Source organism: Silurus aristotelis (genome assembly GCF_946808225.1).
Source record: "Silurus aristotelis genome assembly, chromosome: 20".
Taxonomy (NCBI): domain Eukaryota; kingdom Metazoa; phylum Chordata; class Actinopteri; order Siluriformes; family Siluridae; genus Silurus; species Silurus aristotelis.
This window is the reverse complement of record NC_139593.1, coordinates 14,337,212-14,362,946: the sequence shown is the minus strand read 5'-3', so window position 1 is coordinate 14,362,946 and position 25,735 is coordinate 14,337,212. Positions and strand designations below refer to the sequence as shown.

Sequence of the window (25,735 nt, the reverse complement as noted above, 5' to 3'; positions counted from 1 at the left end):
ATGTAGGTCCACAGTTGCGGTTGTAGTGTAGAGGTTTGGAGCATGCTTTAGTAAAATGGTATTCACCCTACATATGTGAAATGCCTTTCTTTCTGTAATGCCACGTGCTGTTATATTGCGTTTTTGTAAAGTATTGATGGTTTCTAAATTCGCGATGTGATAGTGGTGGTATTAAAAGGTGAATTAAGTCGAGTTAGGCCCTAATGAATGCCCGTACCCAAATGCACGACCCGCCTCTGCTTTTTCTGATTATATATAATTACAAATAAACCATATATAACAAACTTAAAACGTTTTAATATATTTGCTCGTCTCTAAAATATAGTTACATTTCGTTAAATAGACTATATAGAGAAAATAATCAGGAACGCATGACTACCCCATGCATATTTTTTCAGACTAAAAAACGGTTAAAAGCACACAATTCTATAAGATGTCTTTAGATTCTGTAGTGCTACATTTCCAATTTACTTGAACTAGGAGACCTCAACCAGTTCCAGCATGAAAATGCCTCTGTGCACAAAACTCTATTAAGGTTTACACCAGGTGCAGTAAAAGATGTTCAAGGCGCTATAGAGCTCTGACCTTAACCCTACTGAAATTTTTGGCATGAATTTGAACATAGTCTGCACCCCAGGCCTCCTCTCCCTACAACAGTATCTGACTTTACTTATTCCCTTGTGGCTGAATGAGCAGAAATCTCCACAAGCACCCAATGAGGATTATTATGTGAGCATATGGAGACTAAATGTGGAATGAGATTTTCATTCAGCACATACAAATCTTAAAGTCAAGTGTCCACAAAACCAAATGCACTTATCTGATTTTACGCCAAATACACGTTAATAACTTCTTAACATTCTCTGTTTATCTTGACACAAATCGAAGGTAGGAAGTCAAGGTGGCCACAAGCCAAACGATTACTAATGTGAGATGTATAGAAAGGGGCATGGCTTTCAGAGGTCAATTAGTATGAGTATAATAAGAGATTTAAAACACTGACACAAGTGTTATTTTAGATACATACAGTATGTTGATTTGTTGAGTTCTTAAACAAGTCATAGACATTACACAATGAGTCAAAGTTCAGAACACTCTCTGCAAACAGCACAAATACTGGAGAATTAGAAAGAGAATAAAAGAAGTTTCATGTGTAAGACAGACTGATAGAGAGAGGGGGTAGAGGCAGAGAAAGAGGAAATGGCTGAAATTCTTCTAAGATGGAGTTTGCGTGGCTGAGCAGAAAAAAAACCCAGGAAGCTCTGATCCTCTCGTTTCAGCCTACCACCACATTAAATGATTCAATGTTTTTCTTTTCCCTGTTTGGTCTTTAAGACCAAGCCAAGGTGTGTGCTAGATTCAAGATAATCATCAAAACCGATGCACGCCTACTGTAACACCCACAAAGCTCTCAATGCAACAAGTGCTGAAATATTTCATTAACAAGTGGGCACCCTGACTTCTGTGTTCTGGAATTAATAGCAAACGCAGACCAGCATGTTAAATCATTTCGATGGAAGGGAAGATAGAAAAAGGAATGCGGAGTGACAGGCTTATATATGATCCGTTTGTAGTGTGTCTGACAGATGTGTTTTGGGTTTTTTTTTTGCTGCAGGCTGGAAGCCAATCAGCAACACCAAGTCTTCTGTCTATATGAGCTTTGATTTAATATCTAAATCCAGGTAGTTCTGCTGGTCCTTTTGGACCACTGTTACACAAGCCAGCAGCAACCGTTGTAGACCAAATGGTCACAGTCATTCAGCCATGTCTAATCAAAAGTATGCACTATTCCAGTCCTGGAGAGATTAAATACACATTGTTGGACTAAACTTCAGTCCTTACATTGCCAAGTCTTGCTTGCAGTTCAATCCTGAGGTCAAGTTACCCTCTGTTGCAAAGTTCACATGTTCTTTCAGTGTCTATATGGTTTGCTTCTATTAGCGGTTTTCACCCATCTTTTAAAACATGATAGTATATTGACTAGCAATGCTCAATTACTCTTCCCCTGCATTAACACATGCTTTATTCGATCACACCTAGAGCATATTCCAACATTAAAACCGGTGTTTCTGGAAAAGGCTCTGGGTTCCGCATAACCCAGGACGGTATAAAGAAGAATAAATTGATACGATTTAGCATAATTCCCCACAGTAATCCCGGTTCTCCATCTGTTTCTTCATTATATGGTAAATGATCTATGATAATGCAACCAAAATAGCCCCCATTGTTGCAGATTTTTAAGCTCTGGAGTTGTTTTTTGTGCATATATCATGTCTGCTAGATAGAGATAACAAGAAATGCTAGTTTGCTAGAAATGCTAGAACTCTCGTTGTGGAAAAGTACCAGGTAGAAAACAACTAATAAAACCAGTGATGATTATGGGAACACAGAGAGAGAAGATAAGAACATTTTGAATGCAACACTGGTGAACTGGTGTAAATTGTTAAACATGACGCTTTTTCACCGACATTGCTCTTTATAAACTCATCAAACTTGACAAATGGTAGGGGATAACTAATCTGTGGTAAATTGGTTCATGGTACTTGGAACCATGAACCATATACTATGGTTTAAGTTGTTACATTTAGGTTTTATCTGCAAATGACGTCATGTAAGAGACTAAATGCTTGAAAAAGTTTATTTTGGATGGACTTCTACAATCCCAAAAGATATTCAACAAGCACCACTGAGTTAATAATGAAAGACAACGACTTTCCCAAAAAAAGCATCGATTTCTAGAACATGGTACAAATATACTTCAAGAAAAGCCAATGGTTTAATATAAAGCAAGTGATTCATTGTCTTTTTCCCCTATAAGTAAAACTGGCATTTCCAATTATAGTAGTATATTCAAGTGCTTTATCCTGCTCAGGGTTGCAGTGGATTTAAAGCATATATCACCCTTGATGGGAAGCCGGACCCAAACAGAACAATGGAGAACAGACACTAACTTGCTGGAAAGCAAAGCTACCCACTTTGCCACCATGCCAGATAACAGTATTCTATGTTTGACTTCAGAGCTAAAACAATCTCTATTAAAACCAACAGGAAATGTCCATTAAAGCACACCCTGACAAATTCCTGACCATGAAACCAAGAAACTCCCACACATGCAAACGATTTGGTGTGTTTTACAATCCTGAAATGAACCGAAGCTAATGAAAAGGATACACATATCACAACAGACTTTAATATTCCACTGCACCCACTAAGCCTGCTAGTTGCTCTTATGAGATTAATGTCTAAGGAACAAAACAAAACAAAAAAAAAAAACCCACATCATTGTTGAAAGTTTCAGATTCCACAGTGGGATGCGATCAAGGGTAGGGGCAACAATAGCAGATTGTTGCTTTACTGAATCCAATAATCTCAACGGCGTAAGGACGGAATATAAGAATGTAACTGATGTCGATGGCCCTTTTATTGGTTGAAACTTTAGCTCAGACACGAGAAATTAACCGTTGATGTTGCAGAAAAAGCTAGGTCTCCTTGAACACTCTCGCAGATGTAAACGTTAGCGGCCAAACAAAAGCAATAAAACGGGGAGGGGGAAAAGAAAAAATAAAGAAACGCTCCAGGAAGCTCAAGAACATAGTGTGATGTGAATGAAATAGAAGATATTTCAGAAAAACAGTCACAAGTCTGTTGAGAGGGAATGCCTAACTTTGATGTCAGTCTGGTGCTTTGTTTTAACACAGTTGCTGGATCGGATAGTGGTTCAATCACAAAGTGACACTGGAGCAGCTGTCAGATGCAATGTACAAAAAAAAGCTGCTACAAATAGTGCTGCCAAGCTGACTCTGAGAACACACACACACACACACACACACACACACAAACACACACACACACACAAAAGGCTTGACGGTCCCAGACAGAGGATTTAGACCAATTATACTGAAGCTCAACAAACAATAGATAAAGTTATATCTGTTCATAAAAAGCATATTCCAAGTATTGTTAAGGCTTGCATGGATGTAAAAGATTAAGAACGTGCACATGGTTACAATACATGCAGTAAATCCCTCAAGCATATGAAATGTTTTAACTGATGGGCTTGGCTGTATAAAGTACACGTGTTATGCAAGACCTGTTCCATACACTCTTAAACCTAAAGTCAAGGCCAAACTCAAGCACTCTGAAGAAACAGCAATGCTGAAAACCTAAAGCATTAGGATTAGTCTCCGTCATTAAAACGAATGAGACTGATTGACGATATGGTGACTCTAAAGTTAGTCATCTCGTTCTGTGCCCTCAAAACTAATTTTGAATTTAATTCCCACAGTCTCTGCCAGGAATTCAGCAAAAACACGACTTGAGTCAGGTGAACAAACTGGCATGAACAGTAAACCACTGTAACACACACGTACCGGAGGTCTTCTTCTTTGTTACACTTTGCATTGCATATTTCTTTCAGGATTTCACTCCACCCAAATGCAACTCAAATATCCAAATATTTCACAAAAAATGAAGCTTAAGTTAAGTACAACACATGCACCAGGGTTTCACGTTTTGCAGAATGAAAGCAGAATTCAAGAAACTACTGCGACCTAGACCATCAAATGATGATACAATTTTTACAAGCAGATTTCTCCAAATCTCATGGCATCACCAGAGCTTCATTACATAAACACACTGAGGAAAAAAAAAAATGACTTAACACTCAATATTGCCAGTACTGTGTGACTTAGGTACTGGTATACCCGAAGGTATTAGGTATGGACTTTTGTATAGCCGCATTTGTCTGTGCAATCTGTCTATGCTTACTTAGTTAAGCAGCAAGTCTGGACTGTGCAATTCTAAACTCCCCTACCATTCATGCAAATTAGAAATCTGTACCAAAAAAAATTCTTTCCATGCTATTTCAGGAAGCTGTTATAAAACTTTGCTCCAGAAAACGGCCTACAATCTTGGAAGATTTTGTAGTAATCTAAACAGTCTGATCCTTAGCTTAACGGCAGTTATACTTCATTGCAACGCAATATTGCATCACATTCTGAAATACTGAGGGCCATTCATTTATCTTCACTAGCTGCTTTATCCAGGACTGTTTTTTGGGAGGAAACAGGAGAACCTAAAGAAAACCCATGTGGACATACTGTAGAGAGAAACTCCACACAGGCATTAACTGAGCATTGGATCAAACTTGGAACTGTTAGGTAGCAATCAAACACATTCCAACACCTTCACAGTCAGAATTGTATTACTGGCTTCGTATGTATAGGATGTTTTTGGATGTGATTAGAGCTGATATGATTTCTCGAGTAACTAGAAAAAAATGATTTGCTTTGTTTGGACTTTTTAACTAAACAAGGTGCATTGTGTTTCCCCACAGACCATTATTACTGACGCACCACCCTCAAAAATCAGGGGAGCTCTGGACAGGTAACACAGAAGACGCTGCAGAATGAAAAATGGAGGAACGGGGAGAAAACAGCGAGGGGCGAGGTGAAGATTCAGGCCAAAGAAAACGGCAGAACGTTTCCAAAGTTTGGGATCATTTCGAACTAAAATATAAATGAAACACTATACAGTGCGTTTACCTTTTTTTCTTTTAAGTCCTTTAAAATATATATTTTTAATTGTATATTTGTATTTGCATCTTGATGCACTAAATGGGTTTAGTTTTCACAGATTGCAATTTCAGCAATAAAAATTTACATTTTTCTTAAAAAAAAACAAGGAGTCAAATCACTTGTTCATTTTAAGAGACCCGTCTTATTTTCTATTATATATTCATTATTGTTCTTTAATAAACAAAAAGTACTTATCCAATTAATCGATGGAATAAAAAAATCGATAGCCATTCACACGAACTGGAAGACACAAACCTGTTCCAGCATAACAATGCAAAGCTAGCTACATGAAGTGTGCAAAGCTAGCTAAATGAAGATATCGTATAAAGTACGTGGGTTGATGTGGAAGAACTTGAACGTCCTGCTATAAGAGCTCTGGCTCCAACTCTGACACCCAGGCGTCCACAGCGTACATCGGTACCTACATTTTCTTTTGCCCTTGTTACCAAAAGAGCCCAAATATAGTGTAACATCTTCCCAGAAGAGTGGAGGTTATTATAACAACAAATAGGGACTTAATGTGGAATGGGATATTCAAAAAGCATACATGAATCTTATGGTCAATTATCTTAAGAACTTTTGTCCATATAGTGTATCTTAACTTGCACAGGAAATCAATGCAAATATCCCTTTAAACCATTGTGTCTTCTGCATATGTACAGTATTATATTGGTTAGCATTAAACCTGCTTGAGTTCTTTATTGTAAATTGATTACGGGGATAAATACGAGTTTGATGAATATAAACTACTTTAATACCTGCATAGCCAGATGAATACCTTAGCACTTGATAGCAATGAATAAATCTCACGTGCTTTGACAGGGCTGAATTTTGCTATATAAATCATTGTGAATATAAAATCTAACAAGACACAGACAATAAAATTCCACATGTGGAAACCTGAAATAAATACAGCTAGTTTGCCAGCGGGTTGCTAGCTAGCGGAATTAGGATTTGCATCCATATTTATAAACAGTTATATTAATTAATGCTGAAACATGGGTATTTTAAGTGTCACAGCATCCTGACATAAATGCAACATTTTTATTTTGCGTTTAATCAGTTTGTATGCAGAATGTTCAGGTTGGTCATACCTTTAGGGATGGTGATCTGGCAGCCCAGGTCATAGTCCTGGTGAAGGCGGCTGTAGGCAACCTCTTGTAGTCTGGCTCTCTCCAGCTCAGACAGGCTCTGTATAGGCACTGGTTTGAGACGTACACTCCTTCCAGACAGGCTATTCCACGTGAAATCCCCCTATAAGGTAAAATTGAAGAATGATATATACTATGCATATGGTTTACCAGTCCAGTCTTATGGTGTTTCGTAAGCCACTTACATTGCAGAGAACTTTACAGCAGTCTAATTCACATCAAACTGACTTGTCATTAAAAACCCTGTGTTTAGTTATTAGATTTTATTTATTGTAAGTAAAAAAAAAGCCTGGCCTAGTCTGTGGTTTCTTCACCTGTTGCTAGATGACTTGTATTAATTAAACATATACAGTATTTGCACTTTTGAATAAAGCTTTGACATTCATTTTGTTATTTGATCTCAATATAAGTATAATAAGTACACCTGTACTTATTTTATACTTATATTGAGATGAAATCTGACCGGCATTTGGTTACAAAAAACTTTGACCATTATTTAATTTCATTTCATTTTATTTCACTTTATAACAAATGTAAAATATAAAAAAACAAAGACAAATAGAGTAAAAAAAAAATTAAAATTAAAATGAAATATATTATTTTCTAAGAATTAAGACTGAAAGTTCAACTTTCAGCAGGACAGCCACAACTATCTGTATTGCCAAAGCTACAGTAAAAGTGATTCAAATTCAAGAATTTGTTAAACTGGTCCATTCAACACTGAGATCTGAATCAGATAAAAATGATGTGGCAAGGTTTCAGAAAAATCGCTGCACAACAAAGTTCTCCATGTAATCTGACACCACCAGCAATTTTGCAGAGAAGAATAACTAAGAGTAAATAGCTTTGGATCCAAAGCTGATAGTAACAAATTCCAGAAGACGTGCAGCTTTAATTGCATCCAGAGGTGGTTCTACCAAGTATTGAACCGTAACCCACACATGTCCACTGTCTGTTTTTCTGAATACCACGCATTCCCGGTTCGAATCTCGTGCCCCGGTTTATCGCGCAATTGCATTTGCCACATAACTAATTTGTTTGTCTGATTTTCCCAGATATCAAGATAGAACAAAAAACTTATGGGAAATTGTTTTTCTGGAGTTTTATGTTGAAATAATGAAATGTATTAATACAAATATAATTATTAATTATTAAATGAAGTAAAATGTTTGCTGTTTTACGTTTATCACGGGTGGTTTTGGAACGCAAGCGCCGCGATAAACGGGGGATTACTGTAGATAAAATACATTTGTGAATAAAGCGATTAAGAATTCACATTCATGTTGAATCAAATGATATAAAAAAAAAGAAACGAAACACTAAATATAGGTTTTAAGTCAAGATTGTATGTAAATTGTATAAATACTTCATGCACTCTTTAAGCACCCAGGTTTTGCAAAGCCCTGCCTTCATGTATGAAATGTACACATATTTAGGCCTTTTTTAATAACCGTGCATGCTCCTTTAATACATAATGCATTGGCGAATGTAAAATGTGAGTGCATCAAACCCGTTTTTTTCTTGGCTTGCCTGCACTCTTGGAATGGTACGTCCTGGCCTATTACTACTTGATGCTGAGTTGACAGTGCATAAAACCACAACAGACGCAGCATTCAAAAACAACCTCTGGGGTTAAGATGACGCAAAGGCAGCATCCGGAGCCAAACGAGAAGAGAAATAGAAAAGTGTGAGCACGTGTTTGTGTGTGTGTGTGTGCAAGCGCACTCCAGGCTCATTTACGTGTGTCCTATTCACCACAATAAACAACCGATTGAAGATTATCTTTTGATTTAAATGTATTGTTAATTAAGGCTTTATTCTGTTTTGATTATAATTCAACTCTGATAGATTTAAATGCTAATAAAACAGCCATTTCTTTCTCTCTATTCACGTATCTAAGGTATCATGGACTGTCCTAATCTGAGCAACTCCACTGGCCTGTGAAATTTATCGAAACAAATCTAATTATTAATTATAAAATTAAGTAAAATGTTTTTACGTAACTGCGGCAATAAACAGGGGGATTGCTGTAAATAAAATACATTTATAAACATATATGTACAACTCTGATAGACAAATATGCTAATAAAACACACCTTTTTTTCTCTCTATTCACATACATCAGGTATAATAAACTGTCCTAAGCTGAACAACTCCACTGGTCTGAAACATAGCGTCTACGAACTGCTTTAAAAAGAAGAAAAGGATTAAAAGCGGTAGGAGGAACTGATGCGAGCCTTCATGTGAAAAGCATGTGCACTTTCTCCTATATACTGTATGCACAAATTGCCAAGTGCCATGCCGCCCCCGGGCTTAACTCTGACTAAAGGCTCTTTGGCATCGTACATAAAAGGCAAAAGCACTGCTTTTAATTAACTGGTGAGATAATTCAGTCAAGCTCACTGTTGCCTTCGACCTCATTCTCTACCACAACTGTTTTGGTTCTTAAGCCATCACAGAATTTGATCCCTTGCGCCTTCTTTTGGCAGCACAGACGAAAGTGTGAAAGGGTAACTAATGTGCAGTGTTGTGGTTAGTTAACAGGGTAATGAACCTCAGCTTGACATTCGGCTGATTGCCATCCAAATGTTTCTGGCAAATTCCTGCAAATCAGCCAAAATAATTGAAAACGGTTTTGTTTTTCCTTCATCTAGTGTTATGAGAGCATTCTGAAGAGGCGGTTGAGGTAATCAAGCAGAGCAACGGCACAAGCGGTGCAGACTGGAACGATTGCTACATCAGAAATCGTTTTTTTTTGCACACTGGACCTCATTTATCAAACTGGAAGCAAACCTTTTTATTCGTAAATCATCTGTAGGAGAAGTTACACAAGACATTTTGTATTCTAGTCATGCTACTGGGCCTGTGCAACTAATGTATTTCGCCACTGACATCATAAATCAGTGACTGTAGTTTTATAAACAGTAAATGCCAGGGTTTTTTTTATTTACACACATCTTTAATGAACACATTGTGAAACTCAGCTAAGAATGTCGCTGTACAAAAGATGGACGACTTCATTAGAGCCAGTACTAAGAGACCAATAAGTGACTGATCTGCTATGTCTTAATCGACATCTAATTCATCTTTACCAGAGAAGTGGAGGTGGATGCAAGTGCAGATTTGAAGTGCAAATATACAAAACAAAAACCATGAAATAAGAGGAAACTGAGCCATAAACCCAGAGCTAAACCGAAAACCACCACGAAATTGTTGTATAATGTCATTGTAAATTAAACAATAATTGTTTAAAGCAGCACCAGGGTTCTGGAGGAACGTTGTCTCATTTTCACTGTGTACTGCGTCACCTATATATGGTAGAAATGACAATAAAAGCTTCTTGACTTGACACACATAAGCCAAAGTGTACTACGAAAGGTGAGACTTAGACATACGTACATTCAAATGCATTGATTTAAGTGTGAATGAAAAGTGACACAAGACAGTCATATAAGGGCGCATTGGCAAATGGGAATCATAGTCCAGGGTCATATTTTCTACACAGATCTTGTTAGTCTGTTATAATAATATATTTGTATTGTGTAAAACATTCGCTTCAATGCCTGAGAAAGTCTATTACAGCTGTGTAAGCTTAACTCTAATGTAGTTTTAAGGGTGTATTTAAAGAAGGATTATGACAAAAGTGTAACACTTTATCTTTCATTTTTTTATCCAGCTTTTTTTTTTTTTTTTACATATTTAAATCACATCAGACATGATGATGGTCAGTGAGTCACAAATCCGTTTAGCAACTCCTAATCCTCAGGGTTTTTTTTACCCTCTGGATAGCTCAAAAGAATTTGAGGGGTCGTCCCTCTTAAGCTTCTTTCCATCATTTCTCTCCCTCAGTTTTGCCCCTTCACATAAGATTAATGAGCTGCAAGTCCATTCGCCCGAAGGTCTAAAAGGCCTTAGCCACATGGGTCTAACAAGTACAGGCTATGAGCGTATAACTGCACAACTCAAACACTTCTTTTTGAGAAGTAAAGAAATAAAACCCTTTCTTTATCTGTAACAAAAGATCAGGACAAAATCATTAACAAAATCTGTCAGAAAAGACCAATCTGTATAGCACAGCTTTCTGTAATGCTTGGAAACCTACAGTGAAATCTGTAAATAGTTTGAGATTGAGATACATCATTATTTTGACGGTGAGAATCTCTAAGCCCAAAAGCCTTTTAGGCAAAATGACTGAAAATACTTAAACAAAAATTTGCTGACTACACTAGCTATTTCATGTTAGAAGCGGAAAAAGAAATAAACTAAAATTTGTTTTATTGCTGTTATACCCCAAACTTTGTGTGATTTATTAATGAACCACAACATACCGTTTGGTTATAGCAGCAGTCATTACCATGTACATTACCACTGCTTTCACTAATTTTCTGTCTTTGTCAGTATACTAAGACTTTCAGTGAAGAAAACTTACTGTTACACAGGGTTGGACAAAGTCAACCATTCCTGTAATTGGGTCAAAGTACAGATTCCCTGCTAAAATCTTACTCTTATTTGTGTACTTCTTTTTACTTTTCTACTTAAAAAGTACAAAAGCACTTGGTTTTAAAGCCGCTACTTTTTTCCCACGTTTTGAACCCTGCGGCTTAAACAACGGAGCAGCTAATTTATGGATTTTTCCTGGGTTTTTCCCGGTTTCACAAACTTCAAGCCAAAAAACTGAACCCCAAAACATTAGACCAATGAAATTTCCAAACGGAAACGAAAAAACGCACCACACCTGTGTTCTAACCTGCACGACTTCGGGAGAAAAACTTCCACCGATGGAGATTTTTAAACGCACGACGATGCCAAAAGATAAACTCCCGAGAGAAAAAGTTGTGAAAGGATGAAGGAAGACAGTGAACAATGACTTACTTGGTAGGCTACTGTTTAGATACAAGCCGTTGTAACGCGTTGAGTCTGGGTGAAGGGAGAGCTCGCTAACTCCATTTGCAACAGAAATCATATAAGCACAGACAGGTTTCCAAAACTCGTGCTTTTTTATTATTCTTGGCAACAGCGTTACAGGTTAGTCAAAGAAACTTAGAAATGAGCATCAGAAAATAATAAGGACATATTCCTCGGTCTTGCACACATGCAGTAATAGTGGAAAAATGCAGCGCCAGGCTATTCTTAAAATACCGCTATGCTCCTAAAGGAAGCGCAACATATTTCAACCGTTACACCGTGTAACAGACACTGTCTTTCGTTAATTCCTGTGTAAAGTACATTAGTTTCAATGTCAGGTGCGGCTTATTTATGTTTAAAATAAAAAATTTTGTCAAATTCAGTGGGTGCGGCTTATATATGGGTGCACTTTATAGTCTGGAAATTACGGTAATTATCCCAAATAAAAGTACTTATCTATAAAAACTATATTACAGTAAGGTGACAAGTTTCTCTTTAACGCAGTGTATTTATTTGCTTTAAAGTAGCAAAAAAAAAACATGTTTTCTGAAATGCAGTGTAAAAGTTTCCCAAAATGAAAATACTTTAATAAAAAGATTGGAAGATACTTCAAAACAAAAAATACAGTAACAAAGTAATAACTGGAGATTTCTTTCTATAAATGTACATTATTTATTTGTGTCTCGTCTAACATAGAAGCTGTCAGAGGCTTCGTTCACTTCCTGACCAATCAGAATTGCACATATAATGGTAATGAATTGTAATTCCACACATCTGATCTCTTTTTCTTATCTTGTCTTGGCTGGTGTGCTCAATCTGATGCACAGGATCTTGTGTTATGTTGACAACAAAGGATATGTATGTACACGTGCTTCCTTTTTCCTTTTCCAAATGAAGCGATTGCTGATGGCAGTACTGTATGCAAACATTTCATTCAGACATCAAGAGATGAGTTCCATGCCTAGGTGCTGGTATTTTAGATTTACATTTACGGCATTTAGCAGGCGCTCTTATCCAGAGCGACGTACAAAAGTGCTTCGAGTCTCTAGCAATGAATAAATCTACACTGGTACGCAAGATTACAAACTTAATATAAATATAACTTTCGAATTCTACAAAGCAAATTTGGAAAGTGCTAATTTAAGTGTTTAAGGAAGAGGTAGGTCTTGAATCGTCGCTTGAAGATATCCAGGGTCTCCGCTGTACGGAAATCTAGGGGAAGTTCATTTCACCACCTCGGTGCCAGAACAGAAAAGAGCCTTGAAGTATATTCCCCAAACTGTTACGATAAAATATTAACGTCCACAATTGTATATAATGTCTTTGGGTGTGGTAGCATGCGTTATTCCCTTCACTTGAACTACGAGACCCAAACATGTTTCAGCATGACTATGCTCCTGAGCACAAAGCCAGCTCCATGAAGATCTGGTTTACATGGATTGAAGTGGAAGATCCTGAGTGATCTGCTATATAGCATTGACCTCACCCCTACTGAACACATTTGGGATGAAATGGAATGCTGACTGCACCCCAAACCTCCTCACCTGACTTTACTAACACCCTGGTGGCTGAATGACCACACATCTCCACAAGCACACTCCAAAATCTAGTGGAACAAGATGTTCCAAAACACATGCAAATTTTATGGTCAAGTGTCCACAAACTTTTGTCCATAAAGTGAAGACAGATAGATAGATTGACATACAGACAGTCAGACAGACCACTTTTTTCATCCCGGAGGAATAAAAAACAAACAAAAACAGAAAATGAGTATAACTAGTAAACAAATAGTAAATAAACAAGATAAAACATGCACTTTCTATGCAGTGTTTGGCAGAAAGCTCTAGAACTGCTACTGCGGGGAACTTAGGCCATCAAGTGAAAGGCCCGAAATAGAAAACAAAACAAGTCACATTTTGCCTGAATAACTTTTCTCAGTATAACACTAAGAAAGTGATCATAAAAGCTGGTCAGGAACAAAAATCCTGAAAGGACGTCGTCTTCTTATCTCCTAAAAGATTCCACATGCACATGCTTAACCTGCACTTATAGCCTCTTACATATGACACATTCTCCTTTATCATCATTTTAATATGAACTCACATGTACATTATATATATATATATATCTTTTTACAGCCAACGAGCTCAAATCATGCAAAGCGAGACAAAAAGAGACGTCCGTTTCCACGGCGACGGATACACAGCCTGAGTGTGTATGACGGGATCTCTACCGAGGTGTCCATGGCAACCACTTCGAGCTACAAAAACACTTAATTGTCCATCAGCAGTAAAAGGACAGGTCGCACAATGAGATCAGTGAGCTAAATTTGTACCAAGAGACTGAAACATACTTCTTTCTTCATTCTTCTTCATTTTTTTTTTCCTCTTTGCGTTTTCATAGATATTTCATTTGTGTTTGCTGCCTGGTTACTTGCTAACGTTGGTGTTTGAAAAATGGGGAAATGGAACTCACATCTGGATGAGTCACAAGCTATTCCTGATTATAGGCACTTTTATGTTTTCGAAGCACAGATTCTTCATTCTGTAAGACATCAGTGGCATAATATGAATTTTCGCAGGCTGATATATGACATTCTAGTTATAAAAAAAGCACAACATTTTATATATAAACCTACATATTATATTTATAATACGTGCATTTGGAGAATACCCTTTGCACCCAGTGGCATAAAATCTAAATATATCCAAATCTATGCTACTTTAAACACTTTGAAGCAGTGATGTGAAACGTGTGCATTCTTTACATTCCCTTTTTTATCTAACTCGGGCCTACGCAGCACATGTCCAACACCCTGGCTGAAATACAAGCAGAACAACAGCTTGCGCAATGACGCAAAGAACATTTTTTGCTCCTCATAATTGAATTACAGCCCTGGCACATCCACCACACACACACACACACACACACACACACACACACACACACACACACACACACACACACACACACACACACACACTCAGCTCTCCCAGACAGCTCTTAAATCTAAACCTGAGGAACACAGCATGAATCAAGCCTGGGTGACACCAGCACACCTGGGATGTATGGTTACACAGTGCAGCACAAAAGATCATCAATCAGGACCTTTAATAATCTAATGAATGGACTCTGTAGCAAGAAAAAAAAGGTCATGTGAGCACAGATTCATCATGTTTCAGAGTAATGGGCTCATCAGAGTAAGAAGCAAAGCAAATTAAGTGAAGAACCCATCATGCCTAGAGCTTAGCCTACAAGCTGGTGGGGGTAGTGTTATGACCTGAGGATGCTTCAGCAGTTCAACAACATTATGTGCCTAAAAAAACAAGGTCAGCTGACTACTAATATACTGAAGGACCAGGATTTTCCATCAATGCATTTTTTTCTTGATCGAATAGGTGCATTCCAAGATGAAAATGCCAGGGTTCTTCAGGTTCAAATTGTGAAAGAGTGGTTAAAAGAATATAAGACATTATTTTCTGACATGGATTGAGTCCAGGCCCTAACCAATTATTATTATCATTGACCTAGAAATTATCATCATATTCCTAGAAATTATATAAACAAATATTTTGTAAAAGTTTACAGAAAGTTTACAGAAATTAATTTTGATGATATTAATAAATAAATAAAACACTACAGATGTTTTTTTTCCTCGTGTACGTACTTGTGTTTGATTCCTCATACACCACAGCAGTTGTTTTTTTAACAATTGCATTTTTTTGTGAATTAAATCCAGATAAGTTAAACCCAAAATAAGTAGATGGTTAAGATTCACGTTGTAGAACATCCAGGAAACAAGCAAGTTCCTGTTAACCGCTTTCACTTACATCATACCAGCTATAAACAAGTCACATCCTTACAGCTAGTCATGTGTCTAACAAACAAGGTCCTGTGATGAAAATCTAAATACTTAATCTGCAAAAACTGCAAGCTACTTATGAAAAAAAGGTTCGCCCTTCACCATATTAACATTTATCATTTATCATTCTTTAGCTAATGAATTGTTCAGTTCAGCATTAGACAGTAACATAGAAAAGAATTTTCACATTTTTTAAGTATCTGCTCTTTATTTAAATGAGAATTTTAATCTCAGTGGAAACTTTGACTTTTTTACTCAATAAATTTCGAAAAAAAACATGCCGTCCCTCACTACTTTGAAGCAAATACATTATTTGCAATAAATGAGAACCTGATGCAAGAGCACAAGCAAAACCCTACGGTTCTCGTGAGAATTTGCGTGGCGTAAAAGTACTCTTTCTCCTCACAATGGCATGATGTACAGGCAAATAGAACATTGATTTATTGAATAAATGATTCGAATATTGTTCTCACAGTTCAGCAATTTCACTTGTGATACTTGAATGATACTTGTGTACATTCTGAAACACACATTTCTACTCATGTGGAAGAGTAAATGAAGTACTTTTACTATCACTGGAGTTAAGCAAGGGATGGGTACATTTAGTCAAGAACAGAAACAGTGTCCTTCATCCACCACTGCTAATGTTGATCATCTGTGGAGAAGCGAAGGGGCCTTTAATATAAAAACAATCATTTGCATTACAGCATGTGCATTAATATAAACACAATGCTTACTAATAGCAGACACACACACACACACACACACACAAATATACTGTATATATCCATCCACAAAAAAAAGAAAATAAGTTTATGATCAAATCAGCGATGCAAACAAAGTTTCATTGTACAGTGGTCCCCCGGTTATCGAACTTAATTCGTCCCTTAATGTTCGAAAACCAGACCTAATTATCCCATAAGAAATAATGGAAAACCAATTAATCCGTTCCCGAACTCCACCAATACCCAATAATTAAATTTTTTTTTCCTGTATTTAGCCGTATTAATAGTCAGGAATCCCCCTGCCACGCCCCCTACGGTTGCTGTCATGGTGCTTCAGGGAATTCCCTGTTCCTTCATGCGTGCCCCACCCACATTGAGCTCATCGCAATCGGGCTTCCTCCGTTAAGCACCATGAATATTACTTATGGACTGCCTTTTGCCGGATTATCCCGATCTCTGCGGGTATTTTGTCTTGGCTCGGTAAAAGTATAAATTAACAACTTTACTTTACTTTATTTTGTAAGAAACAAAATGATTACTGTACTTACAAACAGAAGCTGTGATAGATGCTTACTCAGCGATGGTTGAAGCAGAAGCAGTTTCTTCCCCTCACGCTGGGTTGGGCAGCGTGGGTGGCGTTTGATAACTGGAACTTTGATCGTTCACCGGACCGAAATTTCGTTCGGAAAACCGTTCGCTAACCGGAATGTTCGATAGCCGAGCCGTTCGATAACCGGGGGACCACTGTATATATAAATCATTGCACATCTTAATCCATATAGATTTTTAATAATATAATAGCAATCAATATTGAAATCGTGTTCTTCATGTCACAGAAACATCTGCTCCGTGCACAAGCATGTCGGCTTGCGTAATTCTCACTCGAGAATATCAAACTCGCACATCTGTGCCTATGAGGTAAGATGTAAGGAACTCAAAGCCAAGCTGGAAAACAGGCCTTTAGGACACTAAAGTAACTCTGACCAGTTTTAGCATGCTATACAACAACATGTTTAATGAGCTTTCTTGATCTCCCTGTACCCCTATATTACTATAAAACATTACAATTAGATGAAGTCCCTCTAGTTGAAAGACTCCCTAACAATTAGCACCAAGCAATGACGAGCAATTGACCCATTTTTCCCTGTTTGGTCATGACTGGAAGAAGGATGAAAAAGAGAAAAGTCTATACTTTATTCAAAATGAAAAATGAAATCTAACTGATACCTTTAAAACTATGGAGTGTGCAAATCCAGTCCCAGCATGCTACTGTCCTGCACAGCTTCAAGCTTTTTGATCATTAGCTCTAGAGATAGATATCAGATCTAAGAAGCCCTGTTTTAGCTCAATAGAATTAAGCATAATCTCAAAATTGAATTGACTTTAATAAGTTTATGTAACCAGACAGCAAATAAATGTAAAATGTAATTATTGCAGTAAAGCGTTTTTTTTTTGTTTGTTTTTTTTGTAATAGTAAATCAATTTAAATGTGTTAAATATGGCTTGATCTTAAATTTGCAAACTTGCATTGCAAGGTTCTGCAAGGTCACACGCTTATGACGTCGCAATCATGTTACTATTACATTAAAGATTGGCATGATAGAGCCATCCTCAAGTCCTTGGAAATGCATTTCAGTAATTTTGAAGTTTATTGGGTTTGTTTTGTTTTTTTTACTTACTTCACTTACAATAATTAAAATTTTGAATTATTATTTTTTAACCGGATCTAAAATTATAAGACTACAGAACCTTCAATACATTTTTTTGCAGTAATGCTAAATAGTTTGCTTTACTGTAAGTCATTAAGGCAGACATTAGATTGAGTTAGAAATGTCCCACCTCTTCTTTACTCATTTAAGACATGACTTGGTTTCAACTTGAGTAAACACCTAGGGATCTCAACCAGATAAGAAGGTGAGGTGACTTAAAATGATCTTGAGAACTTCTGACTTAGACTGTTTTTAGTTTCTCTGTAGTGTAAGTAAGTCTTGAGTCTTGGATTTACATTCAAATGTGTATATCAGTTCGACATTGTTGAAGATGAAGATAAATTGTTGCTGTACATCGAACATGATTTGGGGGAAAATTGGGGGAAATCGTAGCGCAGTAGTTAAGACTTCAACAAATGTTATACAAATGTAACAAAGTTAGAAAGCATTATACAGTATATATTATAGTACATGCTAACAGTGAAATATATTCTTTATTCATTTTGCAAACCCAATTCCAGAAAAAGTTTGGGAAAATGTAAATAACAGAATCTCATTATTTACAAATTTCATAAACCCATATTTACTCATAACAGAATACTGAAAAAAATATATAAATTTTTTCTCAAAGGAAATGTACATTTTTTTAGGGAAAATTTGGTAATTCTAAATTTGATAGGTGTAACACATCTCAAAAAAGTTGGGATGAGGTAACAAAAGGCTGAATAAGTAAGTGTTACTAAAAAAGAAATAGCTGGAGTGGTCAACAGGTCCGTAACATGATTGCATATAAAAAAAATAAAAAAAAAGAAGAGTATCTTAGAGAGTCTTTCAGAAGTAAAGACAATCTGCAAAAAACTGTGTCTACAAATGTTGGAACAATTACAGAATAATAATCCTCAATATCAAACTAGGAAGACTAAATATTATATCATATCAGAATATTATTAGAAGATTTAGAAAATCTGAGGAAATCTCTGTGGGAAAGGGACAATCAAAGATTAATATTAAATACTTGTGATCTGCATTAAAACCAGGCATGACTTTTGTAATGGGAATCGCTGCACGTGTTAAGAAATACCTCCAGAACTCATTGCCTGCAAACACAGTTTGCCATGTTGTCCATTAATTAAAGTTAAAGCTCTATCATGCAAAGAAGAAGCCATACGTGAACATGATCCAGAAATTCTGCCGTCTTCACTGGGCCAAATCTCATTTAAATGAACTGAGGCAAACTGAAAAACTGTTCTGTGATCAGAAGACCTGAAGACATTTCCCAACTTTTTTGGAATTGGGGTTGTACACAAGGAGGAAATGAATATAAATAAATATGTCGTAAATGAAGACAGAATCAATCCACAACACAAACACATTTAAGGTGCAGTGGTAATATTGTACATGCACACAGTCTGGAAATGACCAACTTTCAAAAGAATAAATGATCTTTTTAAATGTGCATGAACAATTTATAGCACAATTTTATAGCCACTTTGAAACGTAATATTTTCTCCAACCTCTCCATCTGTATCTCTCCTCATCTTTCTCCAGCCCATCTCTCTCAAAAAATCCTAAAAAAAACTTTCCTCCTGCCTTTCCACCCGCTCTTTCTCTCTCCCAACTAATGGAATTTGTGTAATCTTGCCTTGCGTGCCTGATAATAAATCCTTCACTTTTCTACAGTCTGCTTATGAAGTTTGTTAATGATTACAACATACAGCATTTAAAAAACTCAAGGAGTTGGTCAGCAGGAAAGAACGGCAGAAACGGTAAGCTAGCTTCCTGTTCAGTTGTAAACCCCCTATTAGATGTACATCTAGTCCAATTTTATCACATTTTCTGCAGAAATCTTCAGGAATGGAATTAAATTATATTAACAAAGGAAATATTTTCAATATTAACCAGGTTCGCATGAGACCATGCAGCAATGTTAACAATAACGCAATAACACAGACGCTGAAAGCGCTGATCAATTAGCCTTCAACACCAACATGAGCAAAAACAAGCAAAACTCCCCTCCCATTGCAGCAGGTCCTGACAAATTTCAAATCATTTGTCATGAGCCACTATTATGCACAGACCCGAGGATGAAATGCTGTCATATTGTGCAATTCATACGCAAGTCGTGTATTTAACAGATAGACTTTATCTAATGTGAAAGGGCAAACACACGGCTTGTGAAAATCTGAGCTTAACAGCTGAAGCATTTTTATTTATTTATTTATTTATTTTTATCTCCGAGTGAAACCCAACCCAAATCCTAATCCTGTTTACCACTGCTACAGCACTCGAGTGCTTCTTTTCTTTTTTTTTTCTTCAGTTATGCAGGTTCCATGGAACCTTTTTTTGCTGCATCCTTAAACTTTCTTTTCGGCTTCTCCCGTTTGGGGTCGCCACAGCGGATCCTCCGCACGTTTGATTTGGCATATGTTTTACGCTGGATGCCCTTCCTAACGCAACCCTCCCCAATTTATCCGGGCTTGGGACCGGCACTAAGAGTGGCTGGGGATGGTTCCCTGACCGGGAATCGAACCCGGGTCGCAGCGGTGGGAGCGCTGCATCTTAACCACTAGACCACATCCTTAAACCTCAAAAAAGTTTTTCAGCTCCTTATACTTTTTATTGATTATGACTTTAAAACAAGAATTATATACGTGAGCCTGGCCTTAGTCTTAGCTTAAGAACTCCAGCAAAACCCTGAGAGGTTCTGATACGTCTGATACGTGTTGTGCAATTTTCTGGCCAAAATCCTTATTAGAGTAAAAGTTGCTGATCTTTAGATTTTTAGTAATCGAGTTAGTGGCACGTGAATGAGACGTTAGCAGGATTTTGCCCACAGGTTGCACCACAATGTCAATCATATAGTGTCTTACTCAGAAATTATACATTTTCTTGTCACATTTAGTGACAAAATGGTACAGATAAGAAACCAGCAAAACATTTACTAGCAACAACAGCTACCTTTCAATCATTAACCAATAGCATGTAGTTCATCACAATAAATAATACACATTTTTTTGATATAGTGATGTATTATGTTACATAATAAAGTATAGATGCTGCGGTAAAATGAATTGAGACAAATTTGACCACTTTCATAAGATACCCAGTAAATTACTTACCATGATGCAGGAAGGATGTTAAGATCATATAAATAATTGAACAATAATCAAACTATAGAGAACAAATTAATCCTTTTACTAGTGGCAGTAGAAGTCTAATCTTCTGATATACAGAAATATTACACAGATATGCAGTGAAGAGCATATTAGTTACATGGGCAGGAAAGTAGAACTTTATTTCAAACCTGTATCCGAAGAAATGACAAAGAAGATTGATTTTAGTGACTTATTTTATTATTTATTTATTTTTGCATCTGCCAATAAGATTGCTTGGAGAGAAAACCGAATCTAATACACCGAATGACCGACACGCACGCACAGCCCAGGAAAATCATCCAAGAGCACGCAAACCAGCAGAAGCCAAAAGTCAGACAATGACCAAAAACCATACAATAGCACACTGGAATTTTGCTTCACTTCTTCGTCTTACATATTCTCTCTCTCTCTCTCTCTCTCTCTCTCTCTCGCTCTCTCTCTAACACACACACACATACAACTCAGTCTATCAAGTTTCAAAGAAAATTTCGCTGCTCCCACCTTTCCCTTCCAACATGATAGAGATTAAAGATTGATTGTCGACTGCTTGAGCTTTTTCAGATCCTCTCAAAGCCGAATAAAGAGGACTGGTTCTTTTCATCCTTACCTTTAATCATAACCAGCACACTCCCTAGCAGGAAACACGCTCCAATAACAACTCTTTTCCTTTTTGGAGTGGATTTTCATTTGATTATTAAACACTACGACAAAGCAATAAAAAAAGAAAAATAAAATATACGTGTTAATGGATTGTTTCAGTAAATGAAAGGTTTGCAAATTAGAAACTGTTGTTGAAAACACAAGCTTGGGGTAACTTTGTTTATTTTTTCACCATTTGTTCTTGCCTAAAGCAGCCATTGCTAGAAAATCTGTGAACACTGCACTTTCGGTTTCAGTGGGAATTACATTTATGGTTGTAATAGTGCCATGCTTTTTACAGCCAGTCATTGTGTATGACTGAACCTTCACTCGACTTTTTTTTTTCTTCTTCTTCAAAATACCATCTACCTTCCTAGCCTTTTGGTATCTGGCTGCAATTCTCTAAAAATGTAGATTAGATTTCACAACCTCCTCCCTCGGGACACCCCATGAATCACACTACAGCAACCTTCATTTCTCTTTGCAGGGGATGAGGACCGCAAAACCCTGAAAACTGAACACACTTTAGCTGTGTAATTCAGCTGTAAACATGTTACACTGCTAGCTCTGCTGAAACTACTAGCATGTTCGATAAACAAAAGCACTGCTAACCCAAGCTGAACGAAACAAAACCACGCTGCACACTGCTGCACACTTTTAGGGGTTTTTATTGTTTTGTTTTGTGGCTTAGCCCATTCTCTTTTTCTTTATAGCAATAAAGTGATAAAAACTGACACGGTATGGGATTGTATGAGACATTTATTCTCAAAAATAAAGAAAAAGAGGACAATATTAGGGATTTTGTTTGGTTTGCTATGGTTCTTTATATGCAAATCTTCATAATTAATAAATGTTGTACCCTGATGCCTGGGATATTTTTAGACCAGCTTATCATATTGTAAAAAATCCCTAGTAACATGAAATATAACACAACATTTGTAGTTTGAAAATAGCTAGTTTTTTTTATCCAACTAGCTACTGTATACAATAACACAAATTGTAATATAATGTATACTTTGACAACTTTGCGTACTGATGAACTGATAAACCGAACTGATGAAAATATAACAATGCTGTCTGAGACATGACTTGTGTAAGCTAAGTTATTTTAACTTTACTAGAACCTACAGTGCTCACGATAGTGGAATAACAATCCAACCTTATGTTCAAGAATGAGCTATTGCCGATGATGGATTTGCCTACGGTTGGGTTTATTACTCATAATGTTAGGATGTAGATGCTAGCAAACACAATGGAAGCTAATTTTGTTGATTAGCAAAACATGTTTGATTTCTCTACTTTTCAATTTTGGTTATTTTTCATTTGCTTACTAAGAGACCCCAATATTGAAATCCCACTTGTGTACCAGTAAGCTAACTTACAAAAAGTTAGCTAGCTAGCTAGCTTACTTAGCAACATTTGGTAGTGTTAGGCATGTGTAGAGTTTGAATTGCTTAGTCATGTTTACTTAAATTTGTATTTATGACAAAACAGAACAGTTTTACAGAATAGTTTTATTTTTCATTTTCAAATCCTATCAAAAAGGGTGTGATAGCTTTATTTTTATTTTTTATTTTTATTTTTATGTACTACATTACAAGGAATTGAATTCTTGGTAATTAGTTTGCTTTAAATGTTTTATTGAACCTGAATGAAGTCCATATCCAAAAGTGATTATAGTCTGTAGAAACAGACTAAGCTGGAAATTTTCAAACAGTTATATTAGCAAAAATGCTAGCAATAAAATTAAGATGAGCAAAAGTAAGCAATTTTATAGTGAATGGCCGAAAGAGAAAAAGATGCCCCAAGTGTTTTTCTTTTCCAGCAAAAAGCCATGTACATATACCTTGGACAAACTTTTACTTCCACATACCATCACATGGATTCAATCATGTGCCTCAGTATGCCAGATATGAGATATGATCTCGTAAAATGCTGAACGTACTTTCAAAATATTGCAAAATAGCAACTCTACGTTATAGAGTACGTAAAGATGTGGTTTTGAATTACAACTCATTTTTAGTGATATTAACCAAAGGTATGTAGTGTGTGAATCAGACCTCTATTTGATGATAAACCATGCACATGGCTGAAATCTAAGCTGTACTCCCAAGTGCTACATTAAGCCACCCACATGTTTGCATAAATCTTTGTGTGAGAACCAGAGAGCTCGATTATGCTCCAGGCAAAACAATAAAGTGGAGAGTGTAGGCACGGTAAAGATAAGGATACAGCCTGGCATTGCACTGCAGATCAACAGAATGTTGATAATGTTACGCTGCCTTTTCTGTACACTATAAAATCTCCATGACTGAACTGGAATGTGTAACCCGTTTGTCACACTGTAAACTTTTTTTTGTGCGGGCAAAAGGGCAGCTTTTTTGTATGGGTGGGTCCATTCCCATGTGTTGTTTTTCTGCTCTGTTCCTTCATTATTAAGCCAAACCGAATTCTCCCACATGTGGCTGTCTATCGTGCTGCTCCATTTTCCAAATACTAGATCTGATGGGAGTTACAGATGAGCAAGCTGTATCTGTAATCATTACTTTCTAAAATGGCAGGTTATTGAATCAGTCTTACAGACCTCTGGTATCCTTCCTGTGATTTTAGGAACGCACAGGAATCTCAGAAGGCACTATGCACTATGCTATGCTCTACTGTCTATAGATAATGTGTAAGTTCATAACATATTATTTATATGCATATTTTGCAGACACCCTTATTTAGAGCAACTTACAATTATCTCATTTATACATTACATTTAAGAGCCTTGCTCAAGGGCCCATCATGGTGTAGCTCAAAACCCCGATGACACCTGGATCAGACAGAAAACCATAAATCGGATGGGTTTATTATTTAATCAGACTAGTTGCTTACTATTAGATAATGTTTTGCCCATTCCCATTCTTAATTGGATTGGTCGGATTTCTAGTTCTCAGACCAAGAAATAAGCAAATTTAAGAGCTTCTTATTGTTCATACAATTAGACTATTCCTAATGTGTAACTTCAGCACACTAAAAAAATCAAGATTCAACAAAACTGCCCAAATGTAAATGCATGCAATACAATTCAAACTGATTTGCATCCATTTTATTAAACCAAGGATGAAAGGTGGGGCAGTGTGTAGCACACAGTAACAGTCACTGGTATGAGCTTAAGTTTTAGTTATGTTCTCACTTTAGTTATGTTCTCACAAAAGGCTTTTATTGTCATTTCTACTATACACAGTGGTACACAGTACACAGTAAAAACGAGACAACGTTCCTCCGGAACCCTGGTGCTAAACTAAACAACAACATAGAGCCACAACACAACACAAGCTACGTAAAGTGCATCGAGTGCAACCTAGTGCAAACAAACAGTACAGACAGACAGTGCAGACAGACAACACAAGACAAGACACAAAACCCGAGATAGTGCCGACCAGTAAACCTACTGTATACTCTGATTATACAGTACTGTGCTCCCATCTTTAAGGAAAGAAAAAAAATTCGTTCAAAGAACTGGATGTGCTAAATTGCTCCTAGAAGGTAATGTTAATAGCATCCCATCCATGGTGTAAATCCAAGTGTTCCTAAAGGATCTACTGTGGCCCTGACCAGAATAAAGTGGCTTTGAAAAATTAATGGATGCAATATGATTAAACCACATCAAGAGGTTTGAGATGCAGCATTACGGCTAAGTAAATAAATTAGCAAGTCCCAATGGACAAACCCAAAATCCCCCTTATACGTTAAGTCTATGTTGACACTAATAAGTTTTTGAAAACACTGAGACGGCGTTTTCAGCTTTTGGAACACGCTGTCCAACGTGGATACATTTAAAAAAACGGCATTTTCGTGTTGTGGTGTGGAACGTGAAAACGGAAACATTCGAAAAAGGATGATGCATTTTGTGTCACAAAATGTCTTATGCGCAGTACAGGGACATGCTCATGCGCAGTACAATTTTCAGGCGTTTCATTGTAAATGAGCAACTTTTGGGAAACGATTGATAACAAAAGTGTGCATGT

At 36.8% G+C, this 25,735-nt stretch overlaps 1 protein-coding gene across 3 annotated transcripts in view; it reads right to left on the bottom strand.

The window, feature by feature from the left end:
- Window positions 1-25,735, bottom strand: part of LOC310715689 (rho GTPase-activating protein 6) — a 144,825-nt gene that overhangs the window by 29,141 nt on the left and 89,949 nt on the right. For all 3 annotated transcript variants that reach the window (XM_083522303.1, XM_083522301.1, XM_083522302.1), the window contains exon 2: window positions 6,671-6,830. In XM_083522303.1, coding sequence (XP_083378429.1) covers window positions 6,671-6,830 — 160 coding nt within the window. The remainder of the gene's footprint in view (window positions 1-6,670; window positions 6,831-25,735) is intronic.